Raw genomic sequence first — 17,053 nt, 5'->3', positions numbered from 1 at the left:
TATATATATATATATATATATAAACTAAATTGGCTGTTTTCTATTTTAATATATTTGAAATGTAATTTATTTATGTGATGGTAAAGCTGAATACATGATCCTTCAGACATCATTCTAATATGCTGATTTGGAGAAACATTTCTTATCATCATAATAAGAAAAAAAATCTTTATAACATTATAAATGTCTTTACTGTCATTTTTGATAAATGTAATGTAATTTTAATTGCTGAATAGAAGTATTAATTTCCTTAAAAAAAGATCTTACTGAGCCCAAAATTTTGAATAGTAATGCATATGTTGACCACATTTTTTTTTTCTTCACAGGTTAGAAAAGACCATGTTCTCCTCTTTAGCTTTACCTACTATCATTACAATATAGCAAATATACAGTACACTCTTGTCCAGACTATATGAGACACTGTCACCTTCAATGGGAGTAACGAAATTCTGACCTTGTCTTAAATAGTTTGAAAAATAATTTTGAATGCATGTAGCACATACAAATTGGCTTACAATGCAAAATGTATTGCTTTACAGCTGGCTGAAATATTTGATACGATTTATAGTCCAAACAAAGTTGTGCGCATGAGTTTAATTATTCTTGTAAAACAATTTTGTGGGTGTTCCAATGAATTTGAAATGCACTTAAATCATACACAAATCAAACCTTTGTGTCAACAGAAACATATTTGCACACATGCTCACACACATACGCATGAAGCATCTCACTCCCGTACCCATAAACCCACAACTATGTCTCCACACACGCATTTTTAACACGCATTCAGTTCTGACAGAAAAGATTATTTTACATTGAACTACAAAATCAAATCCTGAACATTAATAGCAATAAAATATCTTACAATATTTAGAATTATTCCTGGAATTCTTTGCACTTTGAGAGACATGTCCATTATGTGTAAAATAATTTTTTATATTTCATTATGCAAGTATTGCTTTTTGTGGGTAAAGCAACAGTTACCATACAGTAATTTTTCAAGCAAAGCAGTTGTGTTGTGCCCGTCTGAAATCATGCATTCTTTATATTGGTGAAATTCACTCAAAGTCTTTCACTTAGGCTTAAACCTGCGCTTAAATCTCTGAGCTGAAAGAGAGGCGTAAAAGAGAAATCACAGCACGCCCCGTGTCCATTAACTAAATGTCAATGATCCTTTTAGCTTAAACATATTTGTATCATCTTTTTGTGCCGGTAATGTGAAATCAAACAAAAACCTGAAGACCCTGCCTAACACTACATCGATATGATTTCACAAAATGTGTCCTCTTTTCTGATTTTTTTTTTCTGTTTCTCTTTATTCCTCCTCCATCCCATTCCTGCTACAATGGCACCATCTACCTCTGACATCATCAATAGCGTTTGGTTTTCGTCTCCAGCATATCCACGTTCATCCTCTCTCTGTCGTTGTCCAGAGGCTGGTTCTGCGTGTGTTCCCACCGACGTATGGCACCATCCCACTGAGCGAACGTGACAAGAGAAGGAAAAAAGACAGACAATGAGTTCAAAGAAGTCTCATGGTCATTGGGCCCTATCATACATTCGGTGCAATGCGGCGCCAGGCGCGACGCAAGCATTTTTTGTTAGTTTCAGCCCGGCGCAGTTATCATTTTCACGTCTTGTGGCACGTTGTTTAAATAGCAAATGCATTTGTGTCCATTTGTGCACCTATGGGCGTGCTGGTCTGAAAAGGCGCAGTGTTGACGCGCTGCTATTTTGAGGCAACTGAAATAGACTGCGCCATTGACCAACTGAAACCTGGTCTAAAGTCAATGGCGCAATATTTTTTTTGTCATTTAAAGAGCATGTTAGTAATATGCACCTATAGGCGGGTGAACAATGCGCGTACACTGCTTATTACCATAGACTATTACACACATGGACACGCAGCAGCACACAAACATGGCAAAAATTAAAAATGAAAGGATTACATTTTAAAAGATTATTATTCTGCCCCGTAGATGGTTACTCTCTGGAGAAGCATTCAGTCTTTGCTCTTGCAAATTCCGCCATGTAAATAGTGAATCCACCAGGGCGCGAGCACAACTGGCTTTTAAAGGGAATGGTAGATGAGACTCTGATTGGTTTATTGCACGTTATGCCCAAAACACACCCATTACTCATTAAGAGAATAGGGACAACTCTTTTAGACTATGCGCCGGGCGTGCCGACCATTTTTCCCGTCGTTAAACTAGCAAAAGTGGATTCAGACACGCCCTAAGTGCACTTGCGCAGTGTGCTTTAGACCATGTGCTTAGATAATTAAAATAGGGCCCTTAATGTTAAAGTTATGTTTTTTAATTTCTAGGTCTTAGTCCTGTGTCAAATGTCCTTTTTAGTTTTCATCATATTAGTCAACCTACACTGTTTTAGTTGGCTAAAAGGCTGGGAATTTTAGTCTAGTTTTAGTCAATGAAATCTTATGAAACTTATATTTCAGTAATGCTGCATAATGATTAAACCAATAATCACAACCATTTTGCTCAAAATTATAATCATGATTTCATAATGTAGAGAGTATGTAAATGAACATACTCTACATTATGAAAACTAGTAAACTCAAAAGCCTCTCAGCCTAGAGCAATGAGCGCGCCTGGCAACCGAATGTTGCCGCAGGTGCAGTTCACAGAGCAGTATATATACCACTGGAGCACTTACTTTCAGTCAGTAGAGCTTTCGCTGTCAGAATAGGAAAAGCTGCCGATTTATTGGAGTTTGATAAAGGACAAATTGTGATGGCACGGCGCCTCGGAACTTCAATCTCAGAAACGGCGCACCTTGTGGGTTGTTCACATGGCGCAGTAGTGAGTATGTGTCAAAAGTGGTGCACGGATGGCCAAATGTTGAACTGTCGTCCAGCCGTGTGTCGTTCACAGCTCATAGATGCCAGAGGGGAGCAGAGACTGTCATGCATTGTTCACAGTGACCGCAAGGCCACAGTGCGACAAATCAGCAGCAGATACAACAGTGGTGAGCAGGGCAATGTGTCACAGCACACTGTTCATCGCAGCCTTCTGCGTACGGGCCTGCATAGCCGACGACCCAGCCGGGACCCCATGCAAACTGCATGTCATCGCCAACAACGCATGAAATGGGCCCAAGATCATCGAGTTGGACCATTGATTATTGGAAGAAAGTGGCCTGGTCTCGAATCAAAAATTGATGGCCAAGCGCAGAAACGCTGATTACCAACAGAGGCTATGGCACCTGGATGCACTGTTGGGCGGACACAGGCCGTTGGCAGCGGTGTTATGCTGTGGGCGATGTTTTCTTGGGACACTTTAGGCCCCATTATCCCAATAGCACAATCCCTGACAGTTGTCAGGTACCTGAACATCGTTACGGACCAAGTGCACCCATTCATGGCAACTGTGTTCCTTGTCAGTGATGGACATTATCAACAGAATAATGTGCCATGCCACACTGCCAGAATCATCAAGGAGTGGTTCAAGGAACAAAATGGTGAATTTCCTTTAATGCCTTGGCCTCCAAATTCAACTTGCATGAAACCAACCAAAAAGCGGGTTTGCGCTACATCAGCACCACTCCACATTGTACAGGAACTGGAGGACCTGCTATTGACATTATGGTACCAGATACCCCAGGAGACCTATCGGCACCTTGTCGAATCAATGCCTCACTATGTGGCTGCTGTTTTGTGGGCTAAAGGAGGTTCTACAGGTTATTTGATAGGTGGCCATAATGTAATGGCTCATCGGTGTATATCTCTATTATGTCATATATATTATGGAGATGGCTAAACTCCAACTTATATGTTTGCCAGTGTTTTCAGATTATCAGTAAACAGAGGAAAGAAAATGTGTCCTTCTAAGAGAAAAGCTCTGATTGGTGGCTCTTGGGTACCACAAGCATGAAAACTGCTGGAGGCCTATATTTTTTCTCCTATTTTTTGTTTAAGAAAATATAGAGAGATTGTAAATATAAGTTTTTATATATATATATATACAAACAATTCTGTGTTTTTCTGTCAATATGGGGTGCTGTGTGTACATTAATGAGGAAAAAAAATTAACTTAAATGATTTTAGCAAATGGCTGCAATATAACAAAGAGTGAAAAATTTAAGGGGGTCTGAATACTTTCCGTACCCACTGTATATATCCCGTCTTTTTGGTCAATGCGCCTGTAGATACATTAACTGTTTAATGATGTTGTGTCTTCTTGTCAACAGATATTTTTCATCAGTTTTCATTAACCAAATAAACTCTAGTATTAAACAATGGTTTTACTTACAGAGCTGCTGACCATGTTGTTGTGATACGGGTGCCAGCTGACATCCCTCACACATGCGTCATGATTGGACAATTTGGACACAATGCTTCCTGTCAACACATCGTAGACTACAAAAAAAGATGGGAGGAGTTGAAATAATGCAGATTTGGATAAGAATAAAAAGCCACTTTCAAAGACAATTTCACACTTGCAATTATTATCTACTTACTGACGATTTTGCCTGTTGAACAGCCTGTGTAAATTAACTTCTGTCCAGTGCTGAATTCAGGGGAAAAGCGGCAGCGAATGAGCGTGTGCAGAACCCCGTGACCCCTGTAGGTCATCACAGAGGTGTCACCAGTCAGCCTATGTCTCTTTAGTGCTGCAGGCCAACAAAATAACAAGTCAGAACAGGTTTGTGTTCAATTGTAAAATTAAGGTTGACCATAAACCAGCAGGTCTAGCAGGTCTATTATAGTTACTCAAGCATGCTAACGCACCTCTCTGGGGAACCTGCTGCCAACGGTAGTCCCAGTTCTGTTGTGTGACAGCGAGCCGTGAGGCTGCGAGCCCCTCTTTAGGTGAAAACTTCCTCACGTCCCACAACTTAATGGTCTGATCTTTGGAGTTGCTGATCAAGTACCGAGCGTCGCCCTATAGGACAACATACATACATGCATTTGAACCTGCAAATTTTACTGCTTAAAACTTTTTAACTACCTTCATCTTGTTTACTGTGACATACAATACATGGCCAAAAGTATGTGGACATCCACGGTTTGCTTTTATGCACCTGGAATAGTCAAACCCATTAATTAAAAGGGAGTATCCACATATTTCTGGCATGTAGTTTCAATGAATACTTCATATAAGTAGCTACAAAAGGTTACTCTGCTATCTTGAGTGTATATTTTTATGGAGGACTAGGAGTACCACTTCAAAATAAAATAAAGAAATCTATCATTTATTTATTTTTTTAATAAAATGTAAATAATTACTTTTCAAATAATGTTCCATTGCAAATAATGTTATATTATTAATAATAACAATAATAAATGTGTTTAACGTATTATTTTGTTACATTTAACTTTTAAACATTAATTAAATATTTTTTAATGTCTATATACTGTATATTTGTAAATACAATATCAAAAGTGAATAATTTATTTATTTTTACATTGAACTACATTTTCAAACATCAATAGTTTTAAATATGCTATTGTATTTATTTGTCAGTTTGATTTGATTCTTTTACATAAATTGATAAATGAGTCCTACATATACACTCCTGTTTAAAGTTTGGGGTCAGGAGGATTAAAACAAAAAAAAAAAAAACTTATATTCAGCAAGCATGCATTAAATTTAGCAATGGTGACAGTAAAGACTTTCTTTCACACGGTTACTAAAGATTTTTATTACAAATGAATGCTCTATTGACCGTTCTATTCATCAAAGAACCCTGAAAAATGTATCACAGTTTCCACAATTTTCAGCATTGATAATAAGAAGAAATGTTTCTTGAGCACCAAATCAGAATGATTTCTGAAGGATCATGTGATGCTGAAGACTTAATCAGCTTTGCATCACAGGAATAAATTACATTTTAAAATATATTATAGATAGATAATATAAATAGAAAACAGTTATTTTAAATAGTAATAATATTTCACAATATCACAGTTTTTACTGTATTTCTGATCAAATAAATGCAGCCTTGGTTAACATAAAACCTTTTTCAAAAATAATTTAAAAATTATACTGACTCCAAACCTTTGAACTGAAGTGTATATTGTACCATGGTCACAATCATCTGGCTTATAATCACATATTATTATGTAAAAGGTTTGTGCAGTGTGTTGTAACTGTATTGCAAACAGTGTCTTGACAATGATACCATCAAATATGACAGTATGGATTGTGCTATTATACCTTGCTGTGTATGAAGGTGATTCCATCTCTGTGTCCTGCCAAATGACCCACGGGCTGTGGTCTGTCTTCTCTGAGGGTACGTCTGTCCCATACCTTACACAGAGCATCATCACTGCCTGAGAACAGCAGCTGCGATGAACTGTCTGCAAACGCTACGGCATTCACATCATCCTCATGAGCGTCGATCTGAAAGATGGTGAGATAAAGAACGAAAAACACTTGAGTCATGCTACAGAGGGTAATGTCTGGATATTGTTCTCATTAAATCTAGCTTGCATATCAATGACGACTTTAAATTCAGAACGACAGACCTTTGATGCACTGAGACCGGGGAGTTATAAAGATTACGCAAGGCTTAAAGTCACAGGATGGCTGAGAAGTATGACAGATTGACAGTAGAGTTAACTGATATTAATCCAATAAAAAGCTTGCACCATTAATTCAACATTTTCTATGAACATTTTTCAAAAAGAAATTTATTGTATTTAGAAGTGCAGCAGATGAAAACTGACAAAACGTTTTTGGGTTACTGATGATGGGGTATTTGTGACTTTTTCTTATCCCAATAGCCTCTAAATAAATATTTTTTCTAGGAGTTTTTGTCCCTGGATTAAAAGTGCAAAAGTAAGCCCTTCTATTACTTTACTAATGTGTGAATCATACCTTTAGTGTTCTCTTGTTTTGTTCACGATCAAACACATACAGGCAGCCATCATTTGCACTATTTGATAGAGACAAAAAGCATCTCATTAAGAATAAAGGAACACTTTAGTTTTCTATGTATGGTAGGTGGTTATTCTGCTAATAAATAAATTAATTAATTAATTAATTAAAATAAAATAAAATAACACTCCAATAGTGGAAATCAGAAAAGCAAAACAAGTTTCAACATGTTTGAAAAAGTATCCAGATATAAAAACTAATATTGAGTTACCACAGGATTGTTTTCTGGGGTTAGTATTCTTAGACCATAGTATATTACTAACCCGCCTAAAATTTCTTTTCCATCTGTGGATGCTGCTAGAGAGAAAACACAGAACCTCCTTTCATCAGGACTGAAAGAAGAAAAGACACCTGTCAGCATCAGCAACAATGAACACTAACAACTACAGTCATTTCTAATATGGTTGTTACATTAAATATACCTCGGAGGCTATAATGAAACATAAATAAAATATACATTTTTAAACATATAAACTAATTTCCATTCACACAGCCCTTGGGGATGAACAGAGCAAGACCAAACCTCTAAAAGCATAATATTACAGTTTATTATCACAGGATGGTCACTAAATGTTATGCAATGCAGAGAAGATGTCAACATGGTCATGTGAATGTGATGTGAGAGGCAGAAAGACACACTGGCAAAGTCAGCTATTGGCATTATTAGCATATCTGGTGTTATGGCACTTTAATTACAATATATATACTATAATTTCAATATAGGAGGGTTATTGTTCTTACATATTATGAGCATAATCAAATATCTGTTATTTATATATGATGTCTTTGCTACAGTAATGAGTGTCGAAAGGGAAAAAAAAAGAATTGAACTCATAAATAATGGAGAATTGTCCCCTAAAATAAACAAAAACAACCACAATTGGTCATTACTTTGAAAACAAACTTCCTTCACATTTCACTTTGCCAGCGTGTTGAGTTTTGGTTAGCACACGGTCACGTGATGGCTGTAGTGATGAATGGTTATGGAAATCTGTCCTAATGTCTGTCATCCACATGAAGAGGAAGCATACAGGTGATTACCTGAGTTTTAATGCTAAAATGTACTATGAGGAAACACTAACTTGAGGTCCAGAGCGGTGTGTGTTTCATTGTCCCCATCTACACTGCACACATGGACTAAAGAGAGGGAGCACAGACAGATATGCATTACTGGAATAAATGACAGTGGTGCCAAAAAAGCAGTTTAAGTGACTTTGCCCTATCTTACTGTAGTCAGACCAACTGGAGTACAGCACACAACGTGCATCAGGGGTGAAACACACATCCAGAATGCTCCAGCCCACGTCTCTGGCCTTCACTGTCTTCTTTAGAGTAAAACGGCCCCTACTAGTGTCATATAACCTGATATTCTGATCTATAAAAACAGACAGAAAAAGAAGAGTATAAGATACTGTTTGCGCTACACAATTCAAATGTTTGGTTCAAAGATTTTTGTGTGTTTGTTTTTGAAATAAGTCTCTTATGCTCACGTAGGCTGTTTTTATTTGATCAAAATACAGTAAAAATAGTAATATTGTGAAATATTATTACTATTTAAAATTACCATTTTCTATTTTAATATTTTTTAATTGCAATTTATTTTTGTGATGGCAAAGCTGATTGTATAGCAGCCATTACTCCAGTCTTTAGTGTCACATGATCCTTGAAATCATTCTAATATTCTGATTTGGTGTTCAACATTTCTTATTATTATTGTTTTTGTTCAGTTTTGTAAAAACCATGAGCATTTTTTCAGGATTATTTGTTGAATATAACGTTCAAAAGAACAGCATTTATCTGAAATCGAAATTTTTGTAACATTATAAATGCTTTTAGTGTCACTTCGTCAGTCTAATGCATTCTTGCATTTCTTACAAAAAAAACCTTGCTGACCCCAAACTTTTGAACGGTAGTTTATATGTACTTAAATTAAAGCCAAAAAAAGATTGAAACAATTACACTACAGGACTTTTGTAGAATTTTGTTATGCATTTGAACATGTCTGAGAACATGACTGACATTTGGAAACTACTAAAAATAGAAAAGAAATACTAATGACAAAGTCTTGAATTAGTTTCACCTTGGCATGCAGACAGGAACATGTTTCCCTCATCACTGTAGACTCCACAAAATACTTTCTGCTGGTAAGTGTCCTTGTATACCACATGATTAGGCAGAAAACTATGAGGAAATATATATTAATTATTATATACGCATGCAAAGAATGATCAGTTTTAGAAAAAAAAACCACTATTTTAAATTGTACTGATGTATGTGCCTCTGTATCTGTGAGTATTCAGCATTTGTTGTTGTAGCACAGCATTAATGTTGCACTTACTGTGAACGGATTCGGCTGCACTCTCCATGAGAGAAACTTGACCCACGACACCGTCCCTGTTCCCGCTTCAGAAAGAAATACACAGTTAGTTCATTTCTGAACTCCACTCTATTTGGCTGTATAAAGAGTTCCTGATTTCTTAATTACAAATCTGAAGAGCTACAAACTAGTAAAACAGCTGGATGAACTGCTCAATCAGACACATTGTGTTGTTACTATAAATGCCCTGTACATTAAGATATATATCCATAGATCCACCTTACCTCTGCCAGCATTTGTGTGAAACTGTGTCTGCCCTTTAAGTCTGAGGATGCAGTGGCAAGCAGGATCTGTGTGTGGATCTCACTGCGGTCAACTTCCTGTGTGTCTGGTTGGGCATCCACTGAGCGAGAATAAATAAGGCATAGTAAATGACCACAGAAGTGTTTAATTCAGTGGTATTTATAGCACCATTGCTCACTTTTATAGAATGAAAATTATGCCATACGGTCCATAATTCCCACCTGGAGGGTCATATCGATGTCCTAGCCGCCCATCCCAGGCCCCATCGCTGTCCTCATCTGAGTCTGAATATGACTGCACGAGCTGTAGGCCCGTCGCTCCACTTCCATGGACCAGGCGGACCTGGCCCCTATAGTAGAGAAAAAGGAAGAACAATTTGCAATACCCATACGACAAAAGAGCAAGTGGCAGAGTTCCAGAACATGCAGCCCAGGCAAAGGGATCGCCAAATAAATGTTATGTAGGTTATGTATATAATTACCTCCGCAGTAGGTACGCCAGAACTTGTGCTAAGTCAACGTTCTCTTCAGATCCTGACTGCCTCTCGGCCTGTGTGTGACCCGTCTGATTGGAATTCTGGTTGGGTTCTGGTTCGGACTGGTCTGGGTTGTTGCCAGAGCCCCGACCGGACATCCCAGAACTGGACTGAGAGCCCATAGACTGATTGTCTGCCAAATAATTTATTCAGAAATAAGCAATGCAATCAATCACATTCATGTAATTATAAAAAAGCAAGAAATATTATAAATATGCTCAAATTTATTTAAAGACATTGAACACCATCTTTTGCAAATGGCTGCAATATAACAAAGAGTGAAAAATTTAAGGGGGTCTGAATACTTTCCGTACCCACTGTATGTCGAAACTATGACATACACCCAAATAATAAGCGAAATACCTGTGTTGGCAAAGCTGAATATTCAGCAGCCATTACTCCAGTTTTCAGTGTCACATGATCTTTCAGAAATATGCTGATTGTGTTTTGACATTTCTTATTATTATTATCAATATTGAAAACAGTTGTGCTGCCTAATATTTTGTGTATTTTCAGTTTTCAGGATTCTTTGCTGACTAGAAAGTTAAAAGAGCAGAATTGATTTGAAATAGAAATCATTTGTAACATTATAAATGTCTTTATTGTCACTGTTTGATCAATTTAATGCACTGCTGAATAAAAACATGAATTATTATTTTTTGTATTATTCTTACTGACTCCAAATGTTTGAATGGTACTATGTATGTTAAATTATTGAAAAAAAAAAAAAAGATTTAAACAATTTCACTAAAAACTTTATTATGGTTTTTTATGCATTTTAACATGTTTGAGAAATACTAAGCAGAGAAAATTATTGTTAGCAATATTATTATTTTAAAAAGCAAGACAAACAATTCTAGGATTATCTTAAAGACATTTGACACCATTTTTAGTAATACTGTAAATAATAGGACATACACACAATTAATAAGAAATATACTTCTCTGACTATAAATTTGTGATGGACATGACACAATGCATAAATATGTATTACGACAAAATGAACACCGATGTAGTGCATTAATTGTGTGGGATGTCAGTGTTATTAACATCCCAATATTTGCTTGTCTTGAAAAATTATGACATTAAACAGATGATTTAAATGAATGTTGACATGCAGCTGACAAAAGGCTGTGATGTGACTGACAGGCGTGCATGCTAAAATGACAGGCTAGAACTGAAAAGTGCAAATGACATGGGACGAACACTTCATATAATGGTTTCATATTTACAAACTAAGAGTTTAAAAATACATAAAAGCCTACTTGTTACGTTAAATATACATCCAAAACAGCCCTTTGTTTATAATTTAGCGCTCAAGCTAGCACACAGTAAGCGACCTACAAAAGAGACCCACCAGATAAATGGTAACAGCGCTTTGACAGCTCTTCTGCTCCGTTGGTTTCTTCCTGCAGACCTCGGTAAATAACTACCAAGCAGTGTTATCAAAATTGAAGCTTGTAAACGTGTGAGTTCAGTATGCTAAACGCTTCTGTTTCCCTGAGTAGGTTTTAAGACTCTCTAGGTTCGTGACACGCCATGTTGTTTACGGTCTCGAGACTCGCCTTCCTCGGGTCACGTGACACACTGACGCTCTCCCAGAGCAAACACAAATATTGAAAATATTTATTTTCCAGCCACAAACCTTTAACAGTACACTCCTAATAAGCAGAAACTACAGATTTTTTTCATTGTCATGAGTTCCCAAAATATCAAAATATTTTTTTTAACGATAAACTTTTATTCAGCATTGGAAGTGACTCAAAAAATGAGCTAGCAAAGTTCTCGTTTAGAGAAATTAGACACACTACACTAAAAGCTACATGACAGTTGTTATGTGTAGTTACTGTATGTTTAGTTTTCCTAAATGTAAAACATTAAAAATAGTCCGCTGTAATTTATCTATATATGTTTATATAAGCAAACATAAACAAATTCCAAAAGAAATAAAAAAGAAAAATTTTAAATTATTCAGAGAAAACAACAGAGAACACAAGCAAGAGGTCATAACTCACCCAGCGGTAAAATGTGTCAATAATGACAAAATTACAGATGCTAAAAAAAACAGCACGACCCTGAAACAGCTGATGACGGACTTTTCCATCACTACTAACACTAACTGAATTTTGCTGTTGAGAAATGAAACTCTGGATGACCGCTTATGCCGTCACTGTTGTGACATCATTGGAAGTTTAGCCTGTTCGGAGCCTGTAAAAGGAACAAAGCTGAGTCAGTTCATCTGGCTGAGACTTAAGTCCCTTCTCAGATACAGTTGTGACTTGTGAGTTCTACACAGCAGTTGTGTTTTGTACAATCCAAATGGACTGAAATGAAATGGCAATTGGTCTTCAGGGGAGGATAACGATGAACCAAATACCCAGGGGGCATTGCTGGTCAGTGATTTGCACCCAGATGTGACCGAACAATTGTTGCATAAAGAATTCCACCCATTTGGACCAATCTGTTCTGTGCGAGTGTGCAGAAACACAATAACCAACCGGTCTCGTGGGTATGGTTTTGTGATTTTTGAACACGGCAGCATGCAGAAAATGCCCTAGAGGCTCTGAATATTTTGGAACTCATGGGCAAACCAATGCGCATCACATGGGTCCAACACATAAATATATTAAGGTCCTAGCAAGGCCCAATGACAGGTTTGCTATATATGATGCCATTTCAATCTTTGGGGAGGTTCTGCAGCCCAGAGAGTTCTGCAAAATGAACAGCAAACCTAAAGAAAAGGAGAGCAGCTCTGTTGCACCATCTGAACCCTCTGAGCAGTCGTGGGGAAGAACAAATACTGCAAAAAGTTTTTTCACAATTGCTTTGAACAGGCCATGGTGTGGCATCTGTCTTTTTGTCCTATGGATGATGGGGCAAGAAAAAGAAATAACCATTGAGTGCACAGCCCTGTGTAACCCTATCCACAGTGCAAAAAACTGCCAAAAAACTGGCAGTTCTCTCCCGTGAACTGCCAAAATACAGACAGCACATCACATGTCCCACACTTGTTCTATTTCTTATTTTTTATTATCTGTGTTTTTTGTTCTGTCACTGTCATTCTGTTACACTGTGGAAGCTTCTGTCACGAAAACAAATTCCTCGTATGTGTAAACATACCTGGCAATAAAGCTCATTCTGATTCTGATTCTGATTCTGAAACAAAGAAACAAGTAAGTAAATAAATAAATACATTGCCTAAATAAGATGATAAGTAAGTAAATAAATAAATACATAAATAAGATGACAGTAACCTGGTTTGGCATCTAGTCTTTTGGCCCTAATATTGATGACAACCAGAAACAGAGGGAAATAGTCTGCAGTCCATGCTGGAAAAACTTAAATTCAAGGTGGCCGTGCAAATCTGAGAATCTACATAACTCTACCTATCATTATCCCTAGTGTAAAAAAAAAAGTTTTTTTTTTTTGCTTGCAACTATTCATACTTCTTCACCTATTCTCACTCAATAGTATTTCATTATAACCAACAAAGTGTAAAGATGTTGGAAATAAGAGCTTGATTGTGCAGTGTAGTCAAAGATGTAAGAGTTTGAAAGAGTGCTCGGAATTCTGTAACCAAGTAAGGCAATAGTAATGTTAGTACGATAGGAGAAACCGTATCTAAATTGATTATTTATATAGATAATATTATTTATGGAAATCATTGACGTTAGTTTCTCATTCTCGTACAGGTACAATTTGCACCATCTGCTGGACAGTTTTGTTATACTAGATGTACATATAATCAACAACAATCTATAATGTAAAAATATCTGTTTTTATTTGGATAGTGTTGTTTGTGTATAAAAGTTTAGGAATATTTAATACTTTGTGTTTTTGATTTTTGAGTTAGTTTTCCGTTACCGAGCTCCTCAAGGTACATACATACATACATACATAGTAACTAAATAATTAAATAACTAAGCAGTATGTGTGTGGACCTTTTTGAGTGTATTCTTGATGTGTAATGTAAAAAATGAAATAATTAATTTAGATGTTAGTGTTGGTTGAATTTTAGAGCGGGGACTTGTAATTATAAGCCGCATTTTTGAACCGGAAGTACTCAGTTGTATCCAGCGTCTGTGTTTTCAAGAAACTTGTTTTGCTATTTTAATTCGTGGTGAGTGTGACCGTTGTACATTTATTAGCCACAATATAGATTAGATTTATGAGATTTATAGATCTACTTAGATAAGAAAGTATAAAATAATGTGATTTATCGCTTTCAAAATTGTGTAGAAAATCTGTCATTTACTGTTGTGATGGTAACAATCTGCTTTTATAAGACGGTTTAAGAAAAATAAGAGAACAAATATAAAAATACCAAGGACAGCAAAAGATAATAAACACAAAAACGAGCCTTTCTGATATCTTTTTTGTTTGTTAACTGTTTACCTGTTAGCCTCTCGACTCGAGTCAGTCTGTCATTATTATAATCTCACAGTTTTGTTTTATTTCTAAGATTTCTTCCTATTTGTCTCTGCTTCTCATATGCTGACTTACAGTAATTCATCTTTTTTCCCTATGCAATACACTATCATAAGCCTGATGTTTTGTTGTGTTGTTTGCAGGAGTAATACAGCGCCTGTGAAACAATGGGTTTGTATTGAACTTTTATTTATTTGCAAATAGGAAATTGTAACGTCTCGGCGTGCTTTTTGCATATGCCTTTAATGAACCTCGTAAATTCGTTATTCATCCTTATTCCTGATAAATTTACTCGTAGGCACGTGTCTGTTTAGCTTCCATTGCATGATGCTTTTTCCCTTAAGTGTCCTTATAACATTTTCCGGCAGATGTTGAAGAGCGGACTTATGGTGGTTGTGAAGGCCCAGATGCCATGAATGTAAAACTGATCTCTTCAGATGGCCATGAGTTTATTGTGAAGAGAGAGCATGCTTTAACCTCTGGCACCATCAAGGCTATGCTGAGTGGACCTGGTGAGTATGAAACATGGTCAAAGTCTAGCTGTTATGAAACGGCATTTATTTAATGTGGAATTCTTCCATCACTCATGTGTTTTCAAAAACATTTGAGGGTTACACTTTACTTGAAGGGGTGTGCATAAGACTGACATGACACCTTCATAATCATGACATGACACATGTCATGAATATGAAGGTTTTTTATGCATGTTTATGACAACTGTCATTAAGTGTCATTCGCTCAGTTATGTAATTTTTAATGCAAAGGTGACATTGTTTGAGATGTCTTTGTTATGGGCTATGGTTAGGGGTAGGGGTAGGGTTAGGTCAAATAATGTCATATTTGCATTAAAAATTACATAACTGAGCGAATGACACTTAATGACAGTTGTCATAAACATGCATAAAACCTCCTGCCTATTATGAAGGTGCCATGTCAGTCTTATGCACACCCCTTCAAGTAAAGTGTTACCCATTTGAGCAATATCTGAACAGTAGGAGGAAGCTCTAACTAACAGTTGCATGTTTTCTTCTAGGTCAGTTTGCTGAAAATGAAACCAACGAGGTGAACTTCCGGGAGATACCGTCTCATGTTCTCTCCAAAGTTTGCATGTATTTTACCTATAAAGTGCGCTACACCAACAGCTCAACAGAAATCCCAGAATTCCCCATTGCTCCTGAGATTGCCCTGGAACTGCTTATGGCTGCGAACTTTCTAGACTGTTAGATAAGAATGGAGAATGTGTTATACTGTGACCGACTTACTTTCCATTTGTTTGCCATCATATATGTTCTTATGATTTATGAGTGTGTATTTATGAATGTTTTGTATTTTTTGGGCCATTGAGGGTTTGTTTGTTTTTGTTTTTTTGGTATGTTGTAATTTCAAATGGCTAGATAATTTGTTGTGTGTGCAGTGTTTTAAATGTCTTACAATCATTTTGTATTTGAAAATCTTTTGCAATTGTCCTAGTGCCATTCGCATTAGGAATAAAAATGGATGAACCAAATATATCATTGTCATACCTCTATGTCTTTGTTTTTGACTGGTTTAATAATTAATACAGCACGAAGAATAAACTAAATGGCTTACATTTCTTGCAAGGCACAAGTGAACACAAAATGAAGGAAAGCTCTATGTATTTTCAAAACAGTGAAAAACAGAAACGAAATCTTACGGTAGTGTGTGCTAAATTACAGTAAATTATGGTATGATTGTACCATAAAAGGGATAGTGCTAAAAAGATATGTCACCCAAAAAAATCTGCATGTTGAAAGCTGTCCCACTTACTTTCTTCTGTGACGGAATTAATTTAAAAGACTAGATAAAATTATTGTAACTATTAATAATGATAATACATAATTATTAATTCATAATTTAAAAGGATTCCTGACACAAAAATAAAACAACAATAATATTTTTAATAATAGATATTTATTTAAAAAGTATAGATATCTATTGATTATTATAACTATTATTAATAATAGTTAACAATTAATTAAGAAGGAAGATTGTTCACCCAAAAATAAAAATAATAAAATTTCTGTATCTTGAAAGTTGTTATAAACCCATGTGACTTTCTTTCATCTGTAATAGAATAATACAATAGATATTTATTAAAAAAGAATAGATATAATAGATATAATTATAACTAGTATTAATAGTAATTAATAATTAAAACCCCAAAATAATAAAAAACGTTCCAAACTTGTGCCTTTCTTTCTTTGAAAGAATAATGAATTAATAGACATATATATATATATATATATATATATATATATATAAAGAATATATATGTGTTAGTTATTATAATGATTAATAATAATAGTAGTAGTAGTAGTAGTAATAATAATAATACTAATCATTTAAAACAATACTTAACTAAAAAAACAAAACAAAACTTTATTTTGAAAGTCATTCCAAATGTGATTTTCTGTTTTCTGTGACGGAATAATGAATTGATAGACATTTATATTTATTAAAAATAATTATTAATTGTAATAAATAAATACATTACATACATACATAAATACTTCACCAGAAAAAAACCTTGAAAGTCGTTCCAACAAA

General features: G+C 35.7%; 2 protein-coding genes across 2 annotated transcripts; one reads left to right on the top strand and one right to left on the bottom strand.

Moving 5' to 3' along the window:
• Positions 1-1,304: 1,304 nt before the first annotated feature.
• On the bottom strand, positions 1,305-11,685 carry LOC107657832 (DDB1- and CUL4-associated factor 11-like). Its single transcript, XM_016446097.1, has 15 exons — positions 11,415-11,685; positions 10,004-10,190; positions 9,744-9,871; positions 9,504-9,622; positions 9,241-9,305; positions 8,983-9,083; positions 8,131-8,277; positions 7,985-8,039; positions 7,166-7,234; positions 6,843-6,900; positions 6,180-6,365; positions 4,751-4,904; positions 4,480-4,632; positions 4,272-4,378; positions 1,305-1,478 (listed from the first exon to the last, which is right to left on the bottom strand). The coding sequence occupies exons 2-15, from the start codon at positions 10,177-10,179 to the stop codon at positions 1,371-1,373; spliced, it is 1,626 nt and encodes a 541-aa protein (XP_016301583.1). The 5' UTR covers positions 10,180-10,190; positions 11,415-11,685; the 3' UTR covers positions 1,305-1,370.
• Positions 11,686-14,100: 2,415 nt separating this feature from the next.
• On the top strand, positions 14,101-15,936 carry LOC107657831 (transcription elongation factor B polypeptide 1-like). The gene is made up of 4 exons (XM_016446096.1): positions 14,101-14,177; positions 14,629-14,656; positions 14,854-14,997; positions 15,519-15,936. Exons 2-4 carry the CDS (start codon positions 14,653-14,655, stop codon positions 15,707-15,709), a joined length of 339 nt encoding a protein of 112 aa, XP_016301582.1. The 5' UTR covers positions 14,101-14,177; positions 14,629-14,652; the 3' UTR covers positions 15,710-15,936.
• The last annotated feature ends 1,117 nt before the right edge of the window (positions 15,937-17,053 follow it).

Source organism: Sinocyclocheilus anshuiensis, unplaced genomic scaffold (genome assembly GCF_001515605.1).
Source record: "Sinocyclocheilus anshuiensis isolate Anshui unplaced genomic scaffold, SAMN03320099.WGS_v1.1 scaffold7, whole genome shotgun sequence".
Taxonomy (NCBI): Eukaryota; Metazoa; Chordata; class Actinopteri; order Cypriniformes; family Cyprinidae; genus Sinocyclocheilus; species Sinocyclocheilus anshuiensis.
The sequence above is the reverse complement of the archived record's forward strand: the minus strand, read 5'-3'. Positions and strand labels throughout refer to the sequence as shown.